We start from the raw sequence: 15483 nt of genomic DNA on the forward strand, positions 1-15483 counted from the left end.
AGAATAAACAAAGCAGAGTAAAATAATTGGTATAAGAGTGTGATAAACCTTTTCAGATGGAAATGAAGGGGACAAAGCACCCAGTACCGTATCTGAGATTAGGAAAGGCCATAAAAGAGGTAGCTTTGGGGGTGCCTGGGTGGCTCAGTTGGTTAAGCATCCAGCTTTGGCTCAGGTCACGATCTCATGGTTCATGGGTTCGAGCCCTGCATCGGGCTCTGTGCTGACAGCTCAGAGCCTGGAGCCTGCTTCACATTCTGTGTCTCCCTCTCCCCCTATCTTGCTTGTGCTCTTTCTCTTTCTGTCTCTCAACAATAAATAAATGTTTAAAAAAAAAAAAAAAAAAAAGTAGCTTTGTGCTGGACTTTGAAGACAAAGGTAAGATTTTGTTTGGAGAAATAGACATTAAAAATTGAGGAATCAACTAATGCACTGATCTAATTTATACTGAAATACAGATTTATAATATCAGTTTAAATAGCTGCATAGTAATGTAGAATTCCATTGTTTATGTATCATGCTTTACCTTGACAGCTTTATGATACTGAATTTCTGTTTAAGAACGTTACATGCTTTTCTATTGGTTAAGCACTGTGTTTATGTTTCAGGCCTGTTTAAAATTGTCTTCATCTAGATCTTGTATATTTCAGGATACATTGGTTCTTTGGAATTGGAGTCTTTTCTGATGTTTTCTAATTAACTATGGTTTACATATGTGAAAATACTGATTTTTTTTTTTTGCCATGTCGCAACCTTACTATTTTATTGTCTACAGTAATTTATACTGTATATTTTTACAATTAATGAGGATATATCTTTTATGATCTCAAATGTACTGATAGTGGGCCTAACATTCTGTAGATTTTATTTATTTTTTATAAATTTTATTTTTTTAATGTTTTCTTATTATTTATTTTGGGGGGAAGGGGCAGAGAGTGAGGGAAACAGAGCATCTAAAGTGGGCTCCGCGCTGATGGCAGAGAGCCTGATGTGGGGCTCGAACCCATGAACTGTGAGATCAAGTTGGATGTTTAACAGACCGAGCCACCCAGGTACCCTAAGTCCCAGTAAATTTTTTTTTAAATGTTTATTTATTTTTGAGAGATAGAGACAGACAGAGTGTGAGCAGGGGAGGAGCAGAGAGAGAGGGAGACACAGAATGTGAAGCAGGCTCCAGGCTCCGAGCTGTCAGCACAGAGCCCAACATGGGGCTCAAACTCAGACCATAAGATCATGACCTGAGCTGAAGTCTGATGCTTAACTGGCTGAGCCACCCAGGCGCCCCTAGATTTTATATTACATGTTACCAAACTGCTTTCTACCAGTGATGTACCAATTTACATTCCCATGAAAAGAGTAAAAGAGGGCCCATTTCTCTTATACGTGCTTATGATTTGATCATTGTTTTAAATCTCTGCTGGGTAGATGACAAATACTATTTTTCTGGTTGTCATTTCTTTGATTATTGTGTGGGGAAATCCTTTCACATGTTTATTGGTTGTTTCACTCCTATTCATATACTTTCTACATATTTCTTTTATTTATTAAACTGCTGACCCTTTGTCAAGTATTGCGTATATTTTTCCCATTTTTTTGCCTTTTAATGTTATTTATGAGTTGTTTTTTTTTAAGACCTAGAAAATCTTTTATGGTAGCATTAAACTTAGCAGTGTTTTCCTTTATAGTCTTTGTTGTCTTCTCAGTAAAATTGTTTTTTAAAAAATAACTCGTATTTTTTTCGGATACTTTTACTGTGTCATTTTTTTTTCAATGTTTATTCATTTTTGAGAGAGAGAGGGTACAAGCAGGAGAGGGACAGAGAGAGGGGGACAGAGCATCCAAAGCAGGTTCTGCACTGACAGCAGAGATCCCAATACAGGGCTCAAACTCTCAAACTGTGAGATCATGACCTGAGCCATTCGGACACTTAACTAACTGAGCCACCCAGGTGCCCCTACTGTTTCATTTTTACATGATCTAAAATTTATCTTGATCTACAGAATGACATAGGAACCCAGTTTGTTTTTTTAACCCAAATGACTTTTAGTAGTTGCAATGCTATTTACTCAATAATCCATCTTTTCTAAGAGTTTTTTAAATGTTTTATGAGTAAATTGGTGAATTTTATGAACACTCACCATGGATCCGTATAACTCATGCTGTAAGCCAAAATAAATTCTAGATTAGTCTAAGAGTTAAACTAAAGAAGAAGGAGAAGGAGGAGAGGAGGAGGAGGAGAGGGAGGAGGAGGAGGAAATGGAATTGCTTATTCTAGCTCTTTGAGGAAAGAGAAGTTTGAATCAACTTTATTAAATAAGATAATCTTTAACTGCCGTGTTGTTGGGGCTTTAGCAAGCAGATACCCAGGTGTTTATGCCCTTTGACCTAGTGATTTTCATTTGAGGAGGATACCTTAAGGAGATTGTTCAGAAAGAGGAAAATAAATAATATGTCTAAGAATAGTGCCAGTAAAGTATTTATAATGGTTAAAAGTTGAGCACAAGCAAATTCACCAAGATAGAGAAAGTACTAAGCAAACTGTGGTGTTTTGACTTGGAATTATACTATGACATTATCAAATATGACAATTCTGTGCACTCAGTTTCCATGCATGGATAAACTGGTAGAAAAGCAGATTCTCGGATGGCTTGCATACACTGCTTCAATATGTAAAAGATTTGTATACGTTTATTTAAGAGATTGGAATAGAATTTGAAGGAAATTAAAGAAATAGTACTTCCTGTGTCAAAGTTAGCCCCTGCCTTCAAACATTCAAATTGGATTGGTAGACATTTACACTAATAATTACAATACCCTGTGACAGATACTATATAGTAAAACGTGCACAAGCGTGGGAGCCCATAGGAGCTTGGGATGGTGGAGGGACTGGGAGAGTGGGGGCAGAGGTGGGTGGCTCAGGGAAATATTTATAGAGGGGGTGACTTTTTATTTTAATAACAGTTTTATTGAGATACAATGTACGTACCATGTGGCTCACCCAATTAAAGGTTACAGTGCTTTAATTAGTATACACACAGAGCTGTGCGACCCTCACCACAATTAATTTTATAACAGTTCATCACTCCAAAAGAAACCTTATATCATATAGCAGTCATATTCATTTCACCCAACTGCCCCTCCAACCCAGCCCTAGGCAACCACTGATCTGCTTTCTGTCTCTCTAGATTTGCCTGTTCTATGGACATTTTATGTAAATGAAATCACACAGGTCTTCTGCAGCTGCTTTTACTTGGCATAATGTTCTCAAGGTTCATCCATGTTATAGCATGTATTAATACTTTATTCCTTTTATCCGTTTATTTATTATTATTTTTGAATGTTTTTATTTTTGAGAGACAGAGAGACCGAGCATGAGTGGGAGACAGAGAGAGAGGGAGACACAGAAGCCAAAGCAGGCTCTGGGCTCTGAGCTGTCAGCACAGAGCCCAACATGGGGCTCAAACTGGTGAACCGTGAGATCATGACCTGAGCCAAAGTTGGACACTCAACTGACTGAGCCACCCACGCACCCCTACTTTATTCCTTTTAATGATATTCTCTTGTGTGTATATATCACATTTTCTTGATTCATTCATCAGTTGATGGTCATTGAAAAATGTTGCTTCCACCTTTGAGCTGTTGTATAAATAACACTGCTGTAAATATTTGTGTACAAGTTTTTCTGTGGATGTGTATATTTTTATTTCTCTTGGAAGTATACCAGGGAGTGGAATTTCTGGGTCATATGGTAACTCTATGTTTAATCATATAAGGAGCTGACACTTCCAAATTTGCTGCACCATTTTACACTCTCACCAGTAGTGTATAAGGGTTCCAGTTTCTCCAGATCTTTCCCAGCTTTATTATCACACTTTCTGATTTAGCCATCTTAGTAGGTCTAAAAAGATCTCATTGTGGTTTTCATTTGCATTTCCCTAATGGCTAAAGATGTTGTGCAACTTTTCACATGCTTATTGGCTGTTTGTATGTCTTTGATGCAATGTTTTTTCATTATTCTTTGCCTATGTTTTAATTGGGTTATCTTTTTATTGTTGATTTGTAGGAGTTTTTATATTTTAGATACAAATACCTTACCAGATATGTGACTTTCAAGTATTTTCTCCCATTCTGTGAGTTGTCTTTTCACTTTCTCAGTGGTGTCCTTTGAAACACAAACGTTACTAATTATGATGAATTTCAGTTTACTTTTTCTTTTGTTGCTTATGTTTTGGTGTCATCTAAGAAACTATTGCCTAATCCAAGGTCATTAAAGTTTATGTCTATGTTTTCTTCTAACAGTTTTATAGTTTTAGTTCTTATGTTTAGGTCTCTTTGATCCATTTTGAGTAATTTTTGTATATGGTGTGATTAAGGTCCAACTTCATTCTTTCCATGTGCCTATTTCATTATCTCAGGACCATTTTTCCCCATTGAATTGTTTCGGTACCCTTTTGAGGATCAGTTAACCATAAATCAGTCCAGCTTATTTCTGGACTCTCAGTTCTATTCCTTTGATTGTATGTCTATCTTATGTCAGTGGCACCCTGTCTTATTACTGTTGTTTTGAAGTACATTTTTTTTTAAAGTTTATTTATTTATTTTGAGAGAGAGAGAATGAATGTGTGTGTGAGTGGGGGAGGGGCAGAGAGAGAGGGAGAGCGAGAATCCCAGTATCAGTGCAGAGCCTGATGCAGTGCTTGTTATCTCACATCATGACCTAAGCCAAAATCAAGAGTCCAACCCTTAACCTACCGAGCCACCCAGGTGCCCTTGAAGTACATTTTAAAATTAGGAAGTATGAGGGCCACCTGGGTGGCTCAGTTGGTTAAGTGTCCAACTCTTGGTTTTGGCTCAGGTCATGATCTCACGGTTCGTGAGTTTGAGCCCCACGTTGGACTGTGCACTGATGGTACAGAGCCTGCTTGGGATTCTCTCTCTCCCTCTCTCTGTCCCTCCACTGCTCACTCGCTATTTCTCAAAATAAATAAACATTTAGATAATAAAATTGGGAAGTATGAGCCTTTCAACTGTGTTCTTCTTTTTCAATATTGCTTTAGCTGTTCTTGGCCTGTTGAGTTTCCATATTGATTTTAGGATTAGTTTGTCAGTTTCTGTGAAGAAGCCATCTGGGATTATGATAGGGATTGCACTGAATTTTTAGATCAATGTGGAGATTATTGCTGTTTTAACAATGTTAAGTCTTCCAGTCCATGAACATGGGATATGTTGATATGTTGATATGTTTTCATTTATGTAGTCTTTAACTTCTTTAAACAGTGTTTTGTAGTTTTCAGAGTATAAGTTTTGTACTTTTTAAAATTTATGCCTTTCTCATTCAGCAACCTTAAAGATTTAAGGGGCAAAATTTTTCAGGGGTATATGATGAGGGAGCATAAGACAAGCTGATACCCTGCAAACACCCTTACCCCAGGTGAGATAATGTGTGACATTCCTCAGGCATTCAGGCTACCTGGAAAGGGAAAAATAATGGTTAACTGATAGAGACCAGTCATGCAGGATATGAGTCTTCATCAGTTTATGAATGTCTTAGTAAATTATAAGAAAAAGGCAATCTTATTAATAGCCTAATCTCCAGAAACCATAGCCTCAGTTTCCCTAACATCACCCTTCCCTCCAATAGTGGTGTGGGGATCAAAGGCAAGAAGGAAATGGCAGATAAGATTAAATTTCCTTATAACCTGCAGCCCGTTGACAGATACTTGAGGCAAATACGGAATATAACATTTCTCCAAGAACTCCCTACTGTCTAATGTTAATGCCTTACTGGAGGAAAACCAACCTGAGTTTGACAATAGCTAGACCTCCAGTAGCTTATGAGTCCTCTTTAGCATATGAAAGTCCTTCTGGAGGCCTCCCTTTTGTCTTTACCTTCCCCACCTCCAGTGTATATAACCAGTCACTCTTCACAACCCTCGAGCAGCTCTTTCTGCCTAATAAAATCACCTTTTTGCACCCTTCCCCCAAATCAGTCAATCAATCAATCAATCAGTTTATTCCTAAGTCTTTTATTCTTTCTTAGGCTGTTTTTCTTGATTTCCCTTTAGGATGGTTCAGTGCTAGCATGTAGAAATCCCACTGATTTTCGTTTATTGATCTTGTGTCCTGAAATCTTGCTGTACTTATTTAGTTCTAACAGTTTTTTTTGGTAGATTCTTTAGGATTTTCTTTTTTTTTTTTTCTTTTTTAAATGTTTATTTTGTGAGAGATAGATCGTGAGCAGGGGAGGAGCAGAGAGAGAGAGAGGGAGAGAGAGAATCCTAAGCAGGCTCCGCGCTGTCTGTGCAGAGCCCTACATGGGACTCAATCTCACTAACTATGAGATCATGACCCGACCCGAAATGAAGAGTTAGATGCTTAACTGACTGAGCTAACCAGGTGCCCCTTTAGGATTCTACATGTAAGATCTTGTCATCTGCAAAGAGAATAGTTTTACTTGTTCCTTTTCAATCTGGATGACTTTTATTTTTTTCTCTTGCCTAATTCCCTTGCTAAAACCTGCAGTATATATTGCATAGAAGTGGCAAGAGCAGAAATCCTTTTCTTGTTACTGTTCTTAGAGAGAAAGCATCAGTTGTTCATCATTAACTATGATGTTAGCTTTCGATTTTTTTGTAGGTCTTTGAACTTCCCTTATATTCCTACTTTGTTATTCATGAAGGGTTGTTGGATTTTTACCAGATGCTTTTTCTGCATATGTTGAGATGATTATGTGATTTTTGTCCTTCAATCCACTGATATGATGTATTACATTAATTGATTTTCCAAAATTATACCAACACTGCTTTCCTGTGATAAATCCCACTTGGTCATGGTATAATTTTTTTCATGTGTTGCTGGATTAAGTTGGCTAATATTCTGTTGAGAATTTTTAGGTCTATATTCATATATTTGTAGGTTTCTTTCTTTTCCTTTTTCTTTTTTTGTGATATCTTTTTCTGGTTTTGGCATCAGGGTAATACTGATCTCATAGAATGAGTTGTAAAGTGGTCCCAACTCTTCTGTTTCTTGGAAGAGTTTGTGAAAAATTGGTATTAATTTTTTTTTTTTTTTTGTATTAATTTTTTTTAAAGGTTGTTAGAATTCATCAGTGAAGGGACGCCTGGGTGGCTTGGTCGGTTGGTCGGTTAAGCGTCCGACTTCGGCTCAGGTCATGATCTCACGGTCGGTGAGTTCGAGCCCCGCTTCGGGCTCTGTGCTGACCGCTCAGAGCCTGCAGCCTGTTTCAGATTCTGTGTCTCCCTCTCTCTCTGCCCCTCCCCTGTTCATGCTCTGTCTCTCTCTGTCTCAAAAATAAATAAACGTTAAAAAAAAAAATTAAAAAGAAAAAAAAGAATTCATCAGTGAAGCATTCTGGGCCTGGGCTTTTCTTTGCAGGTGGGTTTTTTTTGTTTTTTTTGTTTTTTGTTTTTTTTTTTTTATTATTATTATGGAGTCAATCTCTTTTTATAGATCTATTCAGATTTTGTTTCTTTTTGAGTCCCTTTTAGTAATTTGTGTCTTTCTAGGAATTTGCCCATTGCATCTTAAATTGTTCAATTTAAGCATTTCTAGTATTCCCTTATAATCCTTTTTGTTTCTGTAATATTTGGTAATGTCCAGAGAGGGTGATTTTTGAGCTTAAGGGTGTAGGTATTGGGCTTGTAGTGAATTGAGAAGAGGAAGAATGACAATTCAGGAAGAGAAAAAAGCATGGGCACTGATAGGAAAGCAAAAACATGACATGTTTGGGCATCTGCATGTAGTTCTTTCTGGCTAGAGTCTAGGGGCATAAAGAGTACTGGTAAAAAATAAAGCCAGAAAGATAGGCAGGAAGTAGATGAGGGCATCTCTTGGGCTATGCTGGTTATTTGTGCTTTATCCTGTAGGTAGTTAAGAATCATTTGTTTTGAACAGGTGAGTGACACGGTCAGATTTACTTATTGGAAAGATAATTGGCGATGGAGTGGACATGGATTAAAGAGGGGAGGCTTGGAAGTAGGGAAGCCTGTCTGTTTCTTGTAGGCTTCATTCAAGATTGCAGAAAGTAATCAGGTTCCTCTATCAATCTGACATTTTTCTACCAAGTCCTCTAAAACTCAATAGGCCTACAGGTTGTGTGATTTCCATACTGAAATTTCAGATAGTTTAACTAGCAAATTACTGTGTATACAAGAATTGGCTGATTTCCCTTTTTTTTTTTTGTTTAAGAATTTTAATCATTTTTTTCCTTTCAAGACATTTGGAATATTGAATATGAATTTTAAGGCATTTCTGTCTTTTTGTTTTCAAGTAAACACTGTGCCCAAAGTGGGGCTCAAACTCATAACCCCAAGATCAAGAGTTGCATGCTTGGGGTGCCTGGGTGGCTCAGTTGGTTAAGCGACTGACTCTTGGTTTTGGTTCAGGTCATGATCTTGCAGTTCGCGAGTTCAAGCCCTCCTCTGACTATGCTGACAGTGTGGAACCTGCTTGGGATTCTCTCTCTCTCTCTCTCTCTCTCTCTCTCTCTCTCTCTCTCTCTCTCTTTCTCTCTTTCTCTTTTTCTCTCTTTCTCTCTCTGCCCCTCCCCACTAGCTCTCTCTCAAAATAAATAAATAAACTTAAAAAAAAAAGACTTGCATGCTTCACTGAATGAGCCAGCCAGACGCCCCAAGAATTGCTAATTTCTTAAACAATCTTTCATCTCAGTTAACCACTTACAACACTTCTACTTCCTAAAAGCACTTCTACTTCTTTAAAACGCTTCTACTTCCACTTAAAGAGAATCTTCCTGAGACCAGCATCCTGCTTAAACTGTGAAACCATTCCTTCATCCAATCACTATGGATAAGGAAACTGGAGTACCAATACTGGATAGGACACATGCTCATCCCTATAGCCAGATGAAATAGTTTGATTGACAGCCCTGCCTGAATCCTGGAGAAAGGGGCAGTCGAGATGAGATAGGAAAACCTGACCTAAGGATGTAGTTTAAGTTAACATTTATTGAGTATTTTCTATCTTTACCATCTCATAAATTAAAGAAGTTTATAATGAAATAAAATGGCTACTCCTTTCCTATGTCTTTTCTCTCTATTTAGGTAGAAGAACAGTGTTGTTCACTCTAGTAGAAGATAATATTACTGTTATTCACATTACTTTACTTATTAGGTAATTTGGGGAACTAGTTCATATTTTTTCCTCACATTTGTGAGGAAAAATGTTTGTAAAAACATTTTCAAAAATGTAAGTTCACATTTTATAATATTTGAGAACATCAGAGTAGAAAGGGACTTTGGCAGTTTACTAGTTCAGCTGCATCATTTTGTAGATACGTTTATGTTTTTAAAATGTCTCTATGTTTTTTTCTTTTCATTCTGTATTTCTTCTAATATGAGTCTTAATCAGACCTGATGTTTCTGTGAAATTTTAAAATTTCCATTTCTCAATTTTAAAAGGAGTAGTGGGAGTTATATATGAATTCTAAGCATTAAGTTGCTTTTTAGTGGATTTTTTTCCCTGTAGTTTACTTGCTTTCAAGCAATTAAAAAATGTTTATGCCCTTGACTCTTCAAAAATTAAAGATTGCCTTTAGGGTTCTTAGGTACATTTTCTCTCCGTTAGAGTTTCCATCTTCCTAGCATGAAGAAAATAAAAAGATAATTCTTTGTAAGCCAAATGATTCTCCCTGTTCAATCTGACTTCCTGAGCCTCATGTCTGAACTGCCTACACATGATCTCATGTTATCTCTTTGGTTTTTTCTTGCATCTACTTACTCAACATCATTTATATTTCTCCATCTGCTCCCTGAAGACAAAATGCTTAGAAGTGTCTGAGTGAGTTCTGTGTGAATCCACTGTGTCAGCCTTGTCAGGGTAGTATTCTGCCTCGTACCTTCATCTCGTGAAAAGTTCTTTTTGTATCCATATAAAAGTGTACCTACTGGCTTGTTTGAAAATCATTTGAAGATCTTGTTCTTACTAACATAGGGATGTGGTAACATTTGCATTTTTAATTCCTTTTACCAGAATGGGAGACCATGACTGAGAATGAGGAGGTGACACCAAAGGCAAGCATTTCTCAAAGAGCAGATTCTCAGAAAGGAACATCCAAAAGACTTCAAGGAAGTGTTCCCCAGACCCTTGATTTTGAGGAGGAATGTGAATGGCAAATTGTGGCAAGTCAGTGGGGGACTGAAACAGGGGAAAGAGATACGCTGAGAAAAGGTCCCCTCTGTGAACGAGATACAAAGAAAAGGGCTCTACCAGAAAAACGAGGCCAAAAGTGGAAGGAATTTGGAGAAAGCTTGACTCTAGGTTCAGCTCTTTCTGAAAGTTTAATAGGTACTGAAGGAAAGAAGTTTTATAAATGTGATATATGTTGTAAACATTTCAATAAAATCTCCCATCTTATAAACCATCGGAGAATCCATACTGGTGAGAAGCCTCATAAATGTAAAGAGTGTGGAAAAGGCTTTATTCAGCGCTCAAGCCTTCTAATGCATTTACGCAACCATTCTGGGGAGAAACCTTATAAATGTAACGAATGTGGGAAAGCCTTCTCTCAAAGTGCTTACCTTCTAAACCATCAAAGAATCCACACTGGAGAGAAGCCTTATAAATGTAAGGAGTGTGGAAAGGGCTTCTATAGGCACTCAGGCCTTATTATACATCTAAGGCGCCATTCTGGGGAGAGACCTTACAAATGTAACGAGTGTGGGAAAGTTTTCTCTCAGAATGCTTACCTCATTGATCATCAGAGGCTCCACAAAGGGGAAGAGCCTTATAAATGTAACAAGTGTCAGAAAGCTTTCGTTCTGAAGAAGAGCCTCATTCTACACCAGAGAATCCACTCTGGGGAAAAACCCTATAAGTGTGATGAATGTGGGAAAACCTTTGCTCAGACCACTTACCTTGTTGACCATCAGCGACTCCACAGTGCAGAGAACCCGTACAAATGTAAAGAATGTGGAAAAGTTTTCATTCGAAGCAAAAGCCTTCTCTTACACCAGAGAGTACACACAGAAAAGAAGACTTTTGGTTGTAAAAAATGTGGGAAGATTTTCAATTCAAAGTCAAACCTCATTGACCATAAGAGGATGCACAGCAGAGAGAAACCATATAAATGTACTGAATGTGGGAAAGCCTTTACTCAGAGTGCTTACCTTTTTGACCATCAGAGACTCCACAATGGAGAGAAACCCTATGAATGTAATGAATGTGGGAAAGTTTTTATTTTAAAGAAGAGCCTCATATTACATCAGAGGTTTCACACTGGAGAGAATCTCTATGAGTGTAAAGACTGTGGCAAGGTCTTTGGTTCTAACAGAAACCTCACTGACCATGAGAGACTCCACAATGGGGAGAAGCCCTATGAATGTCGAGAGTGTGGGAAAACTTTCATTATGAGCAAAAGTTTCATGGTCCATCAGAAACTACATACACAGGAGAAATCCTACAAATGTGAGGATTGTGGGAAGGCTTTCAGTTACAATTCAAGTCTGCTCGTACATCGGAGAATCCACACTGGGGAAAAGCCCTTTGAATGCAATGAGTGTGGAAGAGCTTTCAGTTCAAACAGAAACCTCATTGAACATAAGAGAATCCACAGTGGTGAGAAACCCTATGAGTGTAATGAGTGTGGTAAGTGCTTCATTTTGAAGAAAAGCCTCATTGGACATCAGAGGATTCACACAAGGGAAAAATCTTATAAATGCAGTGACTGTGGGAAAGTCTTCAGTTACCGCTCAAACCTTATAGCCCATCAGAGAATCCATACTGGTGAGAAGCCCTATGCATGTAATGAATGTGGGAAAGGCTTTACTTACAACAGAAACCTTATTGAACATCAAAGAATTCACAGTGGGGAAAAAACCTATGAATGTCATATATGTAGAAAAGTTCTTACCTCTAGTAGAAATCTTATGGTACATCAAAGAATCCACACTGGAGAGAAGCCATATAAATGTAATGAGTGTGGAAAAGACTTTAGTCAGAATAAAAACCTTGTTGTACATCAGAGGATGCACACCGGGGAAAAACCATATGAGTGTGAGAAGTGTAGAAAATCTTTTACTTCTAAGAGGAATTTAGTTGGCCACCAGAGAATCCATACAGGGGAGAAACCATATGGGTGTAATGATTGTAGTAAAGTTTTTAGGCAGAGAAAAAACCTTACTGTACATCAGAAAATTCATACAGATGGAAAACTCTGTGAATGTGATGAGTCTGAAAAAGAATTCTCTCACACTTCAAACCTTCACCTTCAACAAGAAATCCATACTGTGGAGGGATTCTCTTGGCTCCAAAATGCCAATGAGTCTAAGACAGAGATTCAGAAAATCTAGTGTCATATGTAAAATGGGATAGAATTCCAACCTACCTAAATAACTGTTAGACAAATGGCAGTATATCATTCTTGCAAGGAAAAAAAATCATGATTGACTCTTTTGTAAACCAGTGATTTGCATGTGGAAGAAAGCTAACGTAGACTTTCAAGATTGCAACAACGTAAACCAAATTCTAGTTAAAGAATACTTTGTTCCAGACCATTTGTTATGACTCTAGAAAGGGACCTTAGAGCAATTAGACTCTGAAAAAAATTTATGAGATGTAATAATGTAGTTGTAAATGATAGCAAAAATATTTTTGTATTAAAAAATGGACATTGTTTCTGAAAGTGTGTAAATTGTACATTTTAAAAATTGCATCACTGCTACAGAAAGTCTCTGTGGACAGTATGATCGAGACATGTCAGACATGGATGTGGGTGGGCAAGAGTCTGCTGTTTGAGGGCAACTTAAGAAGAGTGCTGTATTTGGAATTAGAAGACCTAGTTTTATGTCCTGGCTCTTTCTCTTACTAGCTATGTGATGTTGTTCAGTTTCTAGGCCTCAGTTTCTCTGTCAGTGAAATGTTGATATAATGCCTACCTCACAAGGTTTGAGGATTAAGTAAAGGATGTTTGTGAATGTACTTTGTGAAATAATTTAGTTGTCAATAAAGTTGGATAAAAGAGGTATGGTCAAAATACAGAACATGGCATAATGTAATGTTTGTTCATTACATCAATGAACAATTGAATCCAGGAGCCTCAAAAACACTCATTTTTACAGTAAGAGGAAGTATGGTGGTAGATGGCTAACTTTGGATTTTAATAGTCTAAGAAGACTTTTTAAAAATACAGCTTTCAGAATGAGTTAATAATAGATAATATGCGTAGTTTGTTTTGGTAGCAAAGTATTGGCGTGTTATGGAAAAGCAATATTCTGTTCAGCTGTTAACACTGAAGCCAAGGAAAAGTATTTTTCGACCTTCAAATTTGAAACCTAGCAGATGGTGAATTTCAAAATGGAAGGACAGTCCTATGTTGCTTTCCTTGTTCATAGGGAAAAATCCTTAACCCCAACCCCTGAGCTAATGATCCCTGCCACTTTATTCTCAGTTCTGATCAACATTTCACCATTGCTGACATATGAAAGGTTGTTACTCAAGAAACAACATCCTGTTCCAGTACTCAGTTTACTACATAAGGTTCACAAAGAGCCGAGTTCTTAAAGCTCTAACTAAATCAATTCAGAATCTACCTCTGAGTAATCAGGCCCATCACTCCTTATGAACCAATCTTAGATCTAATTCATCCTGTATTCTTGAGTTGCTAATTTTATACTGTAATTTTCAAAATTCCCAATTCTGTAACTGGACTATAAAAAACCTTAATATCAAGATTGTGTTTCTAATATTAGTAGTATTAAAGTGGTGTGTTGATAAATGATACTAATTCAGCCCCAGAGTTCCTTGAGGTCTGGTTCCCCATTAGACTGAAAGGTACAAGGAGTGAAAAGTGGAAGGAGCCCAAGATTTAAAGTCGTAAGGCCTGGATACAAGTCAGTTTCTGTCACTTGCCTTGGACAAATGCCTTCATTTCTTGAGCCTTGATTTATCTGTTAAACAGGAAGGTGAAAATCTACCTCACAAAGTTGTTATGAGGTAGTGAATATAAAGCTGCTTTCTATTTGTGCTACAGGAGAATCACTACTGATTGTATAATAATTACAAAGGGAAAGAGGTACTTTTAACAATGGAGAAGCTGGCATTCACCTCTTAACCACTTAAAATACAACATCATTAAGACTGAGGCAACCTACATAATGTGCCTCCTCATGTGATGCAGTAAGCCAAAAGTATAACCTGGATTTATCAAGATTCTTAGACCTATTGCCAATTTACAGGAAATAAAGGAGGCAGAGGAACAAGATAAATGGCACTACAAGAAAATTTAGAACACAGGATATTGTATAAGAAAACTGCACTGGATTCTTCAAAAATACGATGAAAAAGGCAGGAGGTGATAATTGTTGAAGCTGAATGAGTATTGGGAGTTCATTGTACTGCTGTCTGCTTTTGTATATATATTAACATTTCCAGAATGAAAAGTATAAAAGTGGACAAGGGAGGTTTTTTTTTTTTTTTTAACTTTTTTTAAATGTTTATTTATTATTGAGAGACTGAGAGACAGAGAGACACAGAGCATGAGCAGGGGAGGGGTAGAGAGAGGGGGAGACATAGAATCTGAAGTAGGCTCCAGGCTCTGAGCTGTCAGCACAGAGCCCTACACGGGGCTTGAACTCAAACCAAGATCATGACCTGAGCCGAAGTTGGTCGCTTAACCAACTGAGCCACCCAGGCACCCCAAGGGAGGTTGTTTTTAAAAGGTATTAAAGAGCCATAAGACAGAAAGAGACTCATACAAATGCCCAGTTGATTTTTGGCAAAGGTAGAAGAGCAGTTTAGTAGAGGAGAGAGAGCCTTTTCAACAAATGCTGCTGGTGCAATTGGATATCCATAGGCAAAAATACATACATACGTACATAGGAACTATGACTAAGCAAAGAACTCTTAGACTTACATCAAAAGCAGGGTCCATGAGAAGAAAATGATAAATTAGACCTCATCACAATTAATTTTCTGTGCAAAGAAACTTTAAGAGTGCCAAGACATAACGGACTTGAGGGGAATAATTGCAAACCATATATCCAACAGGAGTTGTTTTTAGGCTGTATAAAAAATCTTAAAACCCACCAATAATAAATAGATTCAAATAGAAAGTGGGCAAAAGACATGTAAAGACATTTCACCAAAGAATAGGTAGCAAATAAACAAATGAAAAGTTGTTCACTATCATTAGCCAGTAGGAAAATAAAAGTTAAAAATCACTGTACACCTATCAGAATAGCTTAGAAAAAGGGGACAAAATAATGTTACTACATGTTGGCAATGATGCAGAGTAACTGGATCTCATATGTTGCTGGGATTGTTAAATGGTACAGACACTCTTGGAAACAGTTTGGCAGTTTTTTTTTTTTTTAAGCCTCCCCCCCCCCCCCCCAGCCCCCTGCCTTTTTTTGAAGAGCTAGCATGTTGAGCGGGGGAGAGGTTGGGGGCGGGGGGGGGGGAGAGAGAGAGAGAGAGAGAGAGAGAGAGAGAGAGAGAGAGAGAGAATCT

The 15483-nt window shown here is 37.6% G+C and overlaps 1 protein-coding gene across 7 annotated transcripts in view; it reads left to right on the forward strand.

Annotated features, from left to right (window-relative positions):
* Positions 1–14439, forward strand: part of ZNF197 (zinc finger protein 197) — a 25679-nt gene extending 11240 nt beyond the window's left edge. For 6 of the 7 annotated variants that reach the window (XM_042903451.1, XM_042903447.1, XM_042903449.1 and 3 more), the window contains one exon: positions 10009–14439. In XM_042903451.1, coding sequence (XP_042759385.1) covers positions 10009–12326 — 2318 coding nt within the window. In that variant the 3' untranslated portion in view covers positions 12327–14439. Of the gene's footprint in view, positions 1–7091; positions 7130–10008 lie in introns of those variants that run through there. The other variant, XM_042903453.1, reaches the window with a different exon arrangement.
* The last annotated feature ends 1044 nt before the right edge of the window (positions 14440–15483 follow it).

Source organism: Panthera leo, chromosome C2 (assembly GCF_018350215.1).
Source record: "Panthera leo isolate Ple1 chromosome C2, P.leo_Ple1_pat1.1, whole genome shotgun sequence".
In the NCBI taxonomy this organism is placed as follows: domain Eukaryota; kingdom Metazoa; phylum Chordata; class Mammalia; order Carnivora; family Felidae; genus Panthera; species Panthera leo.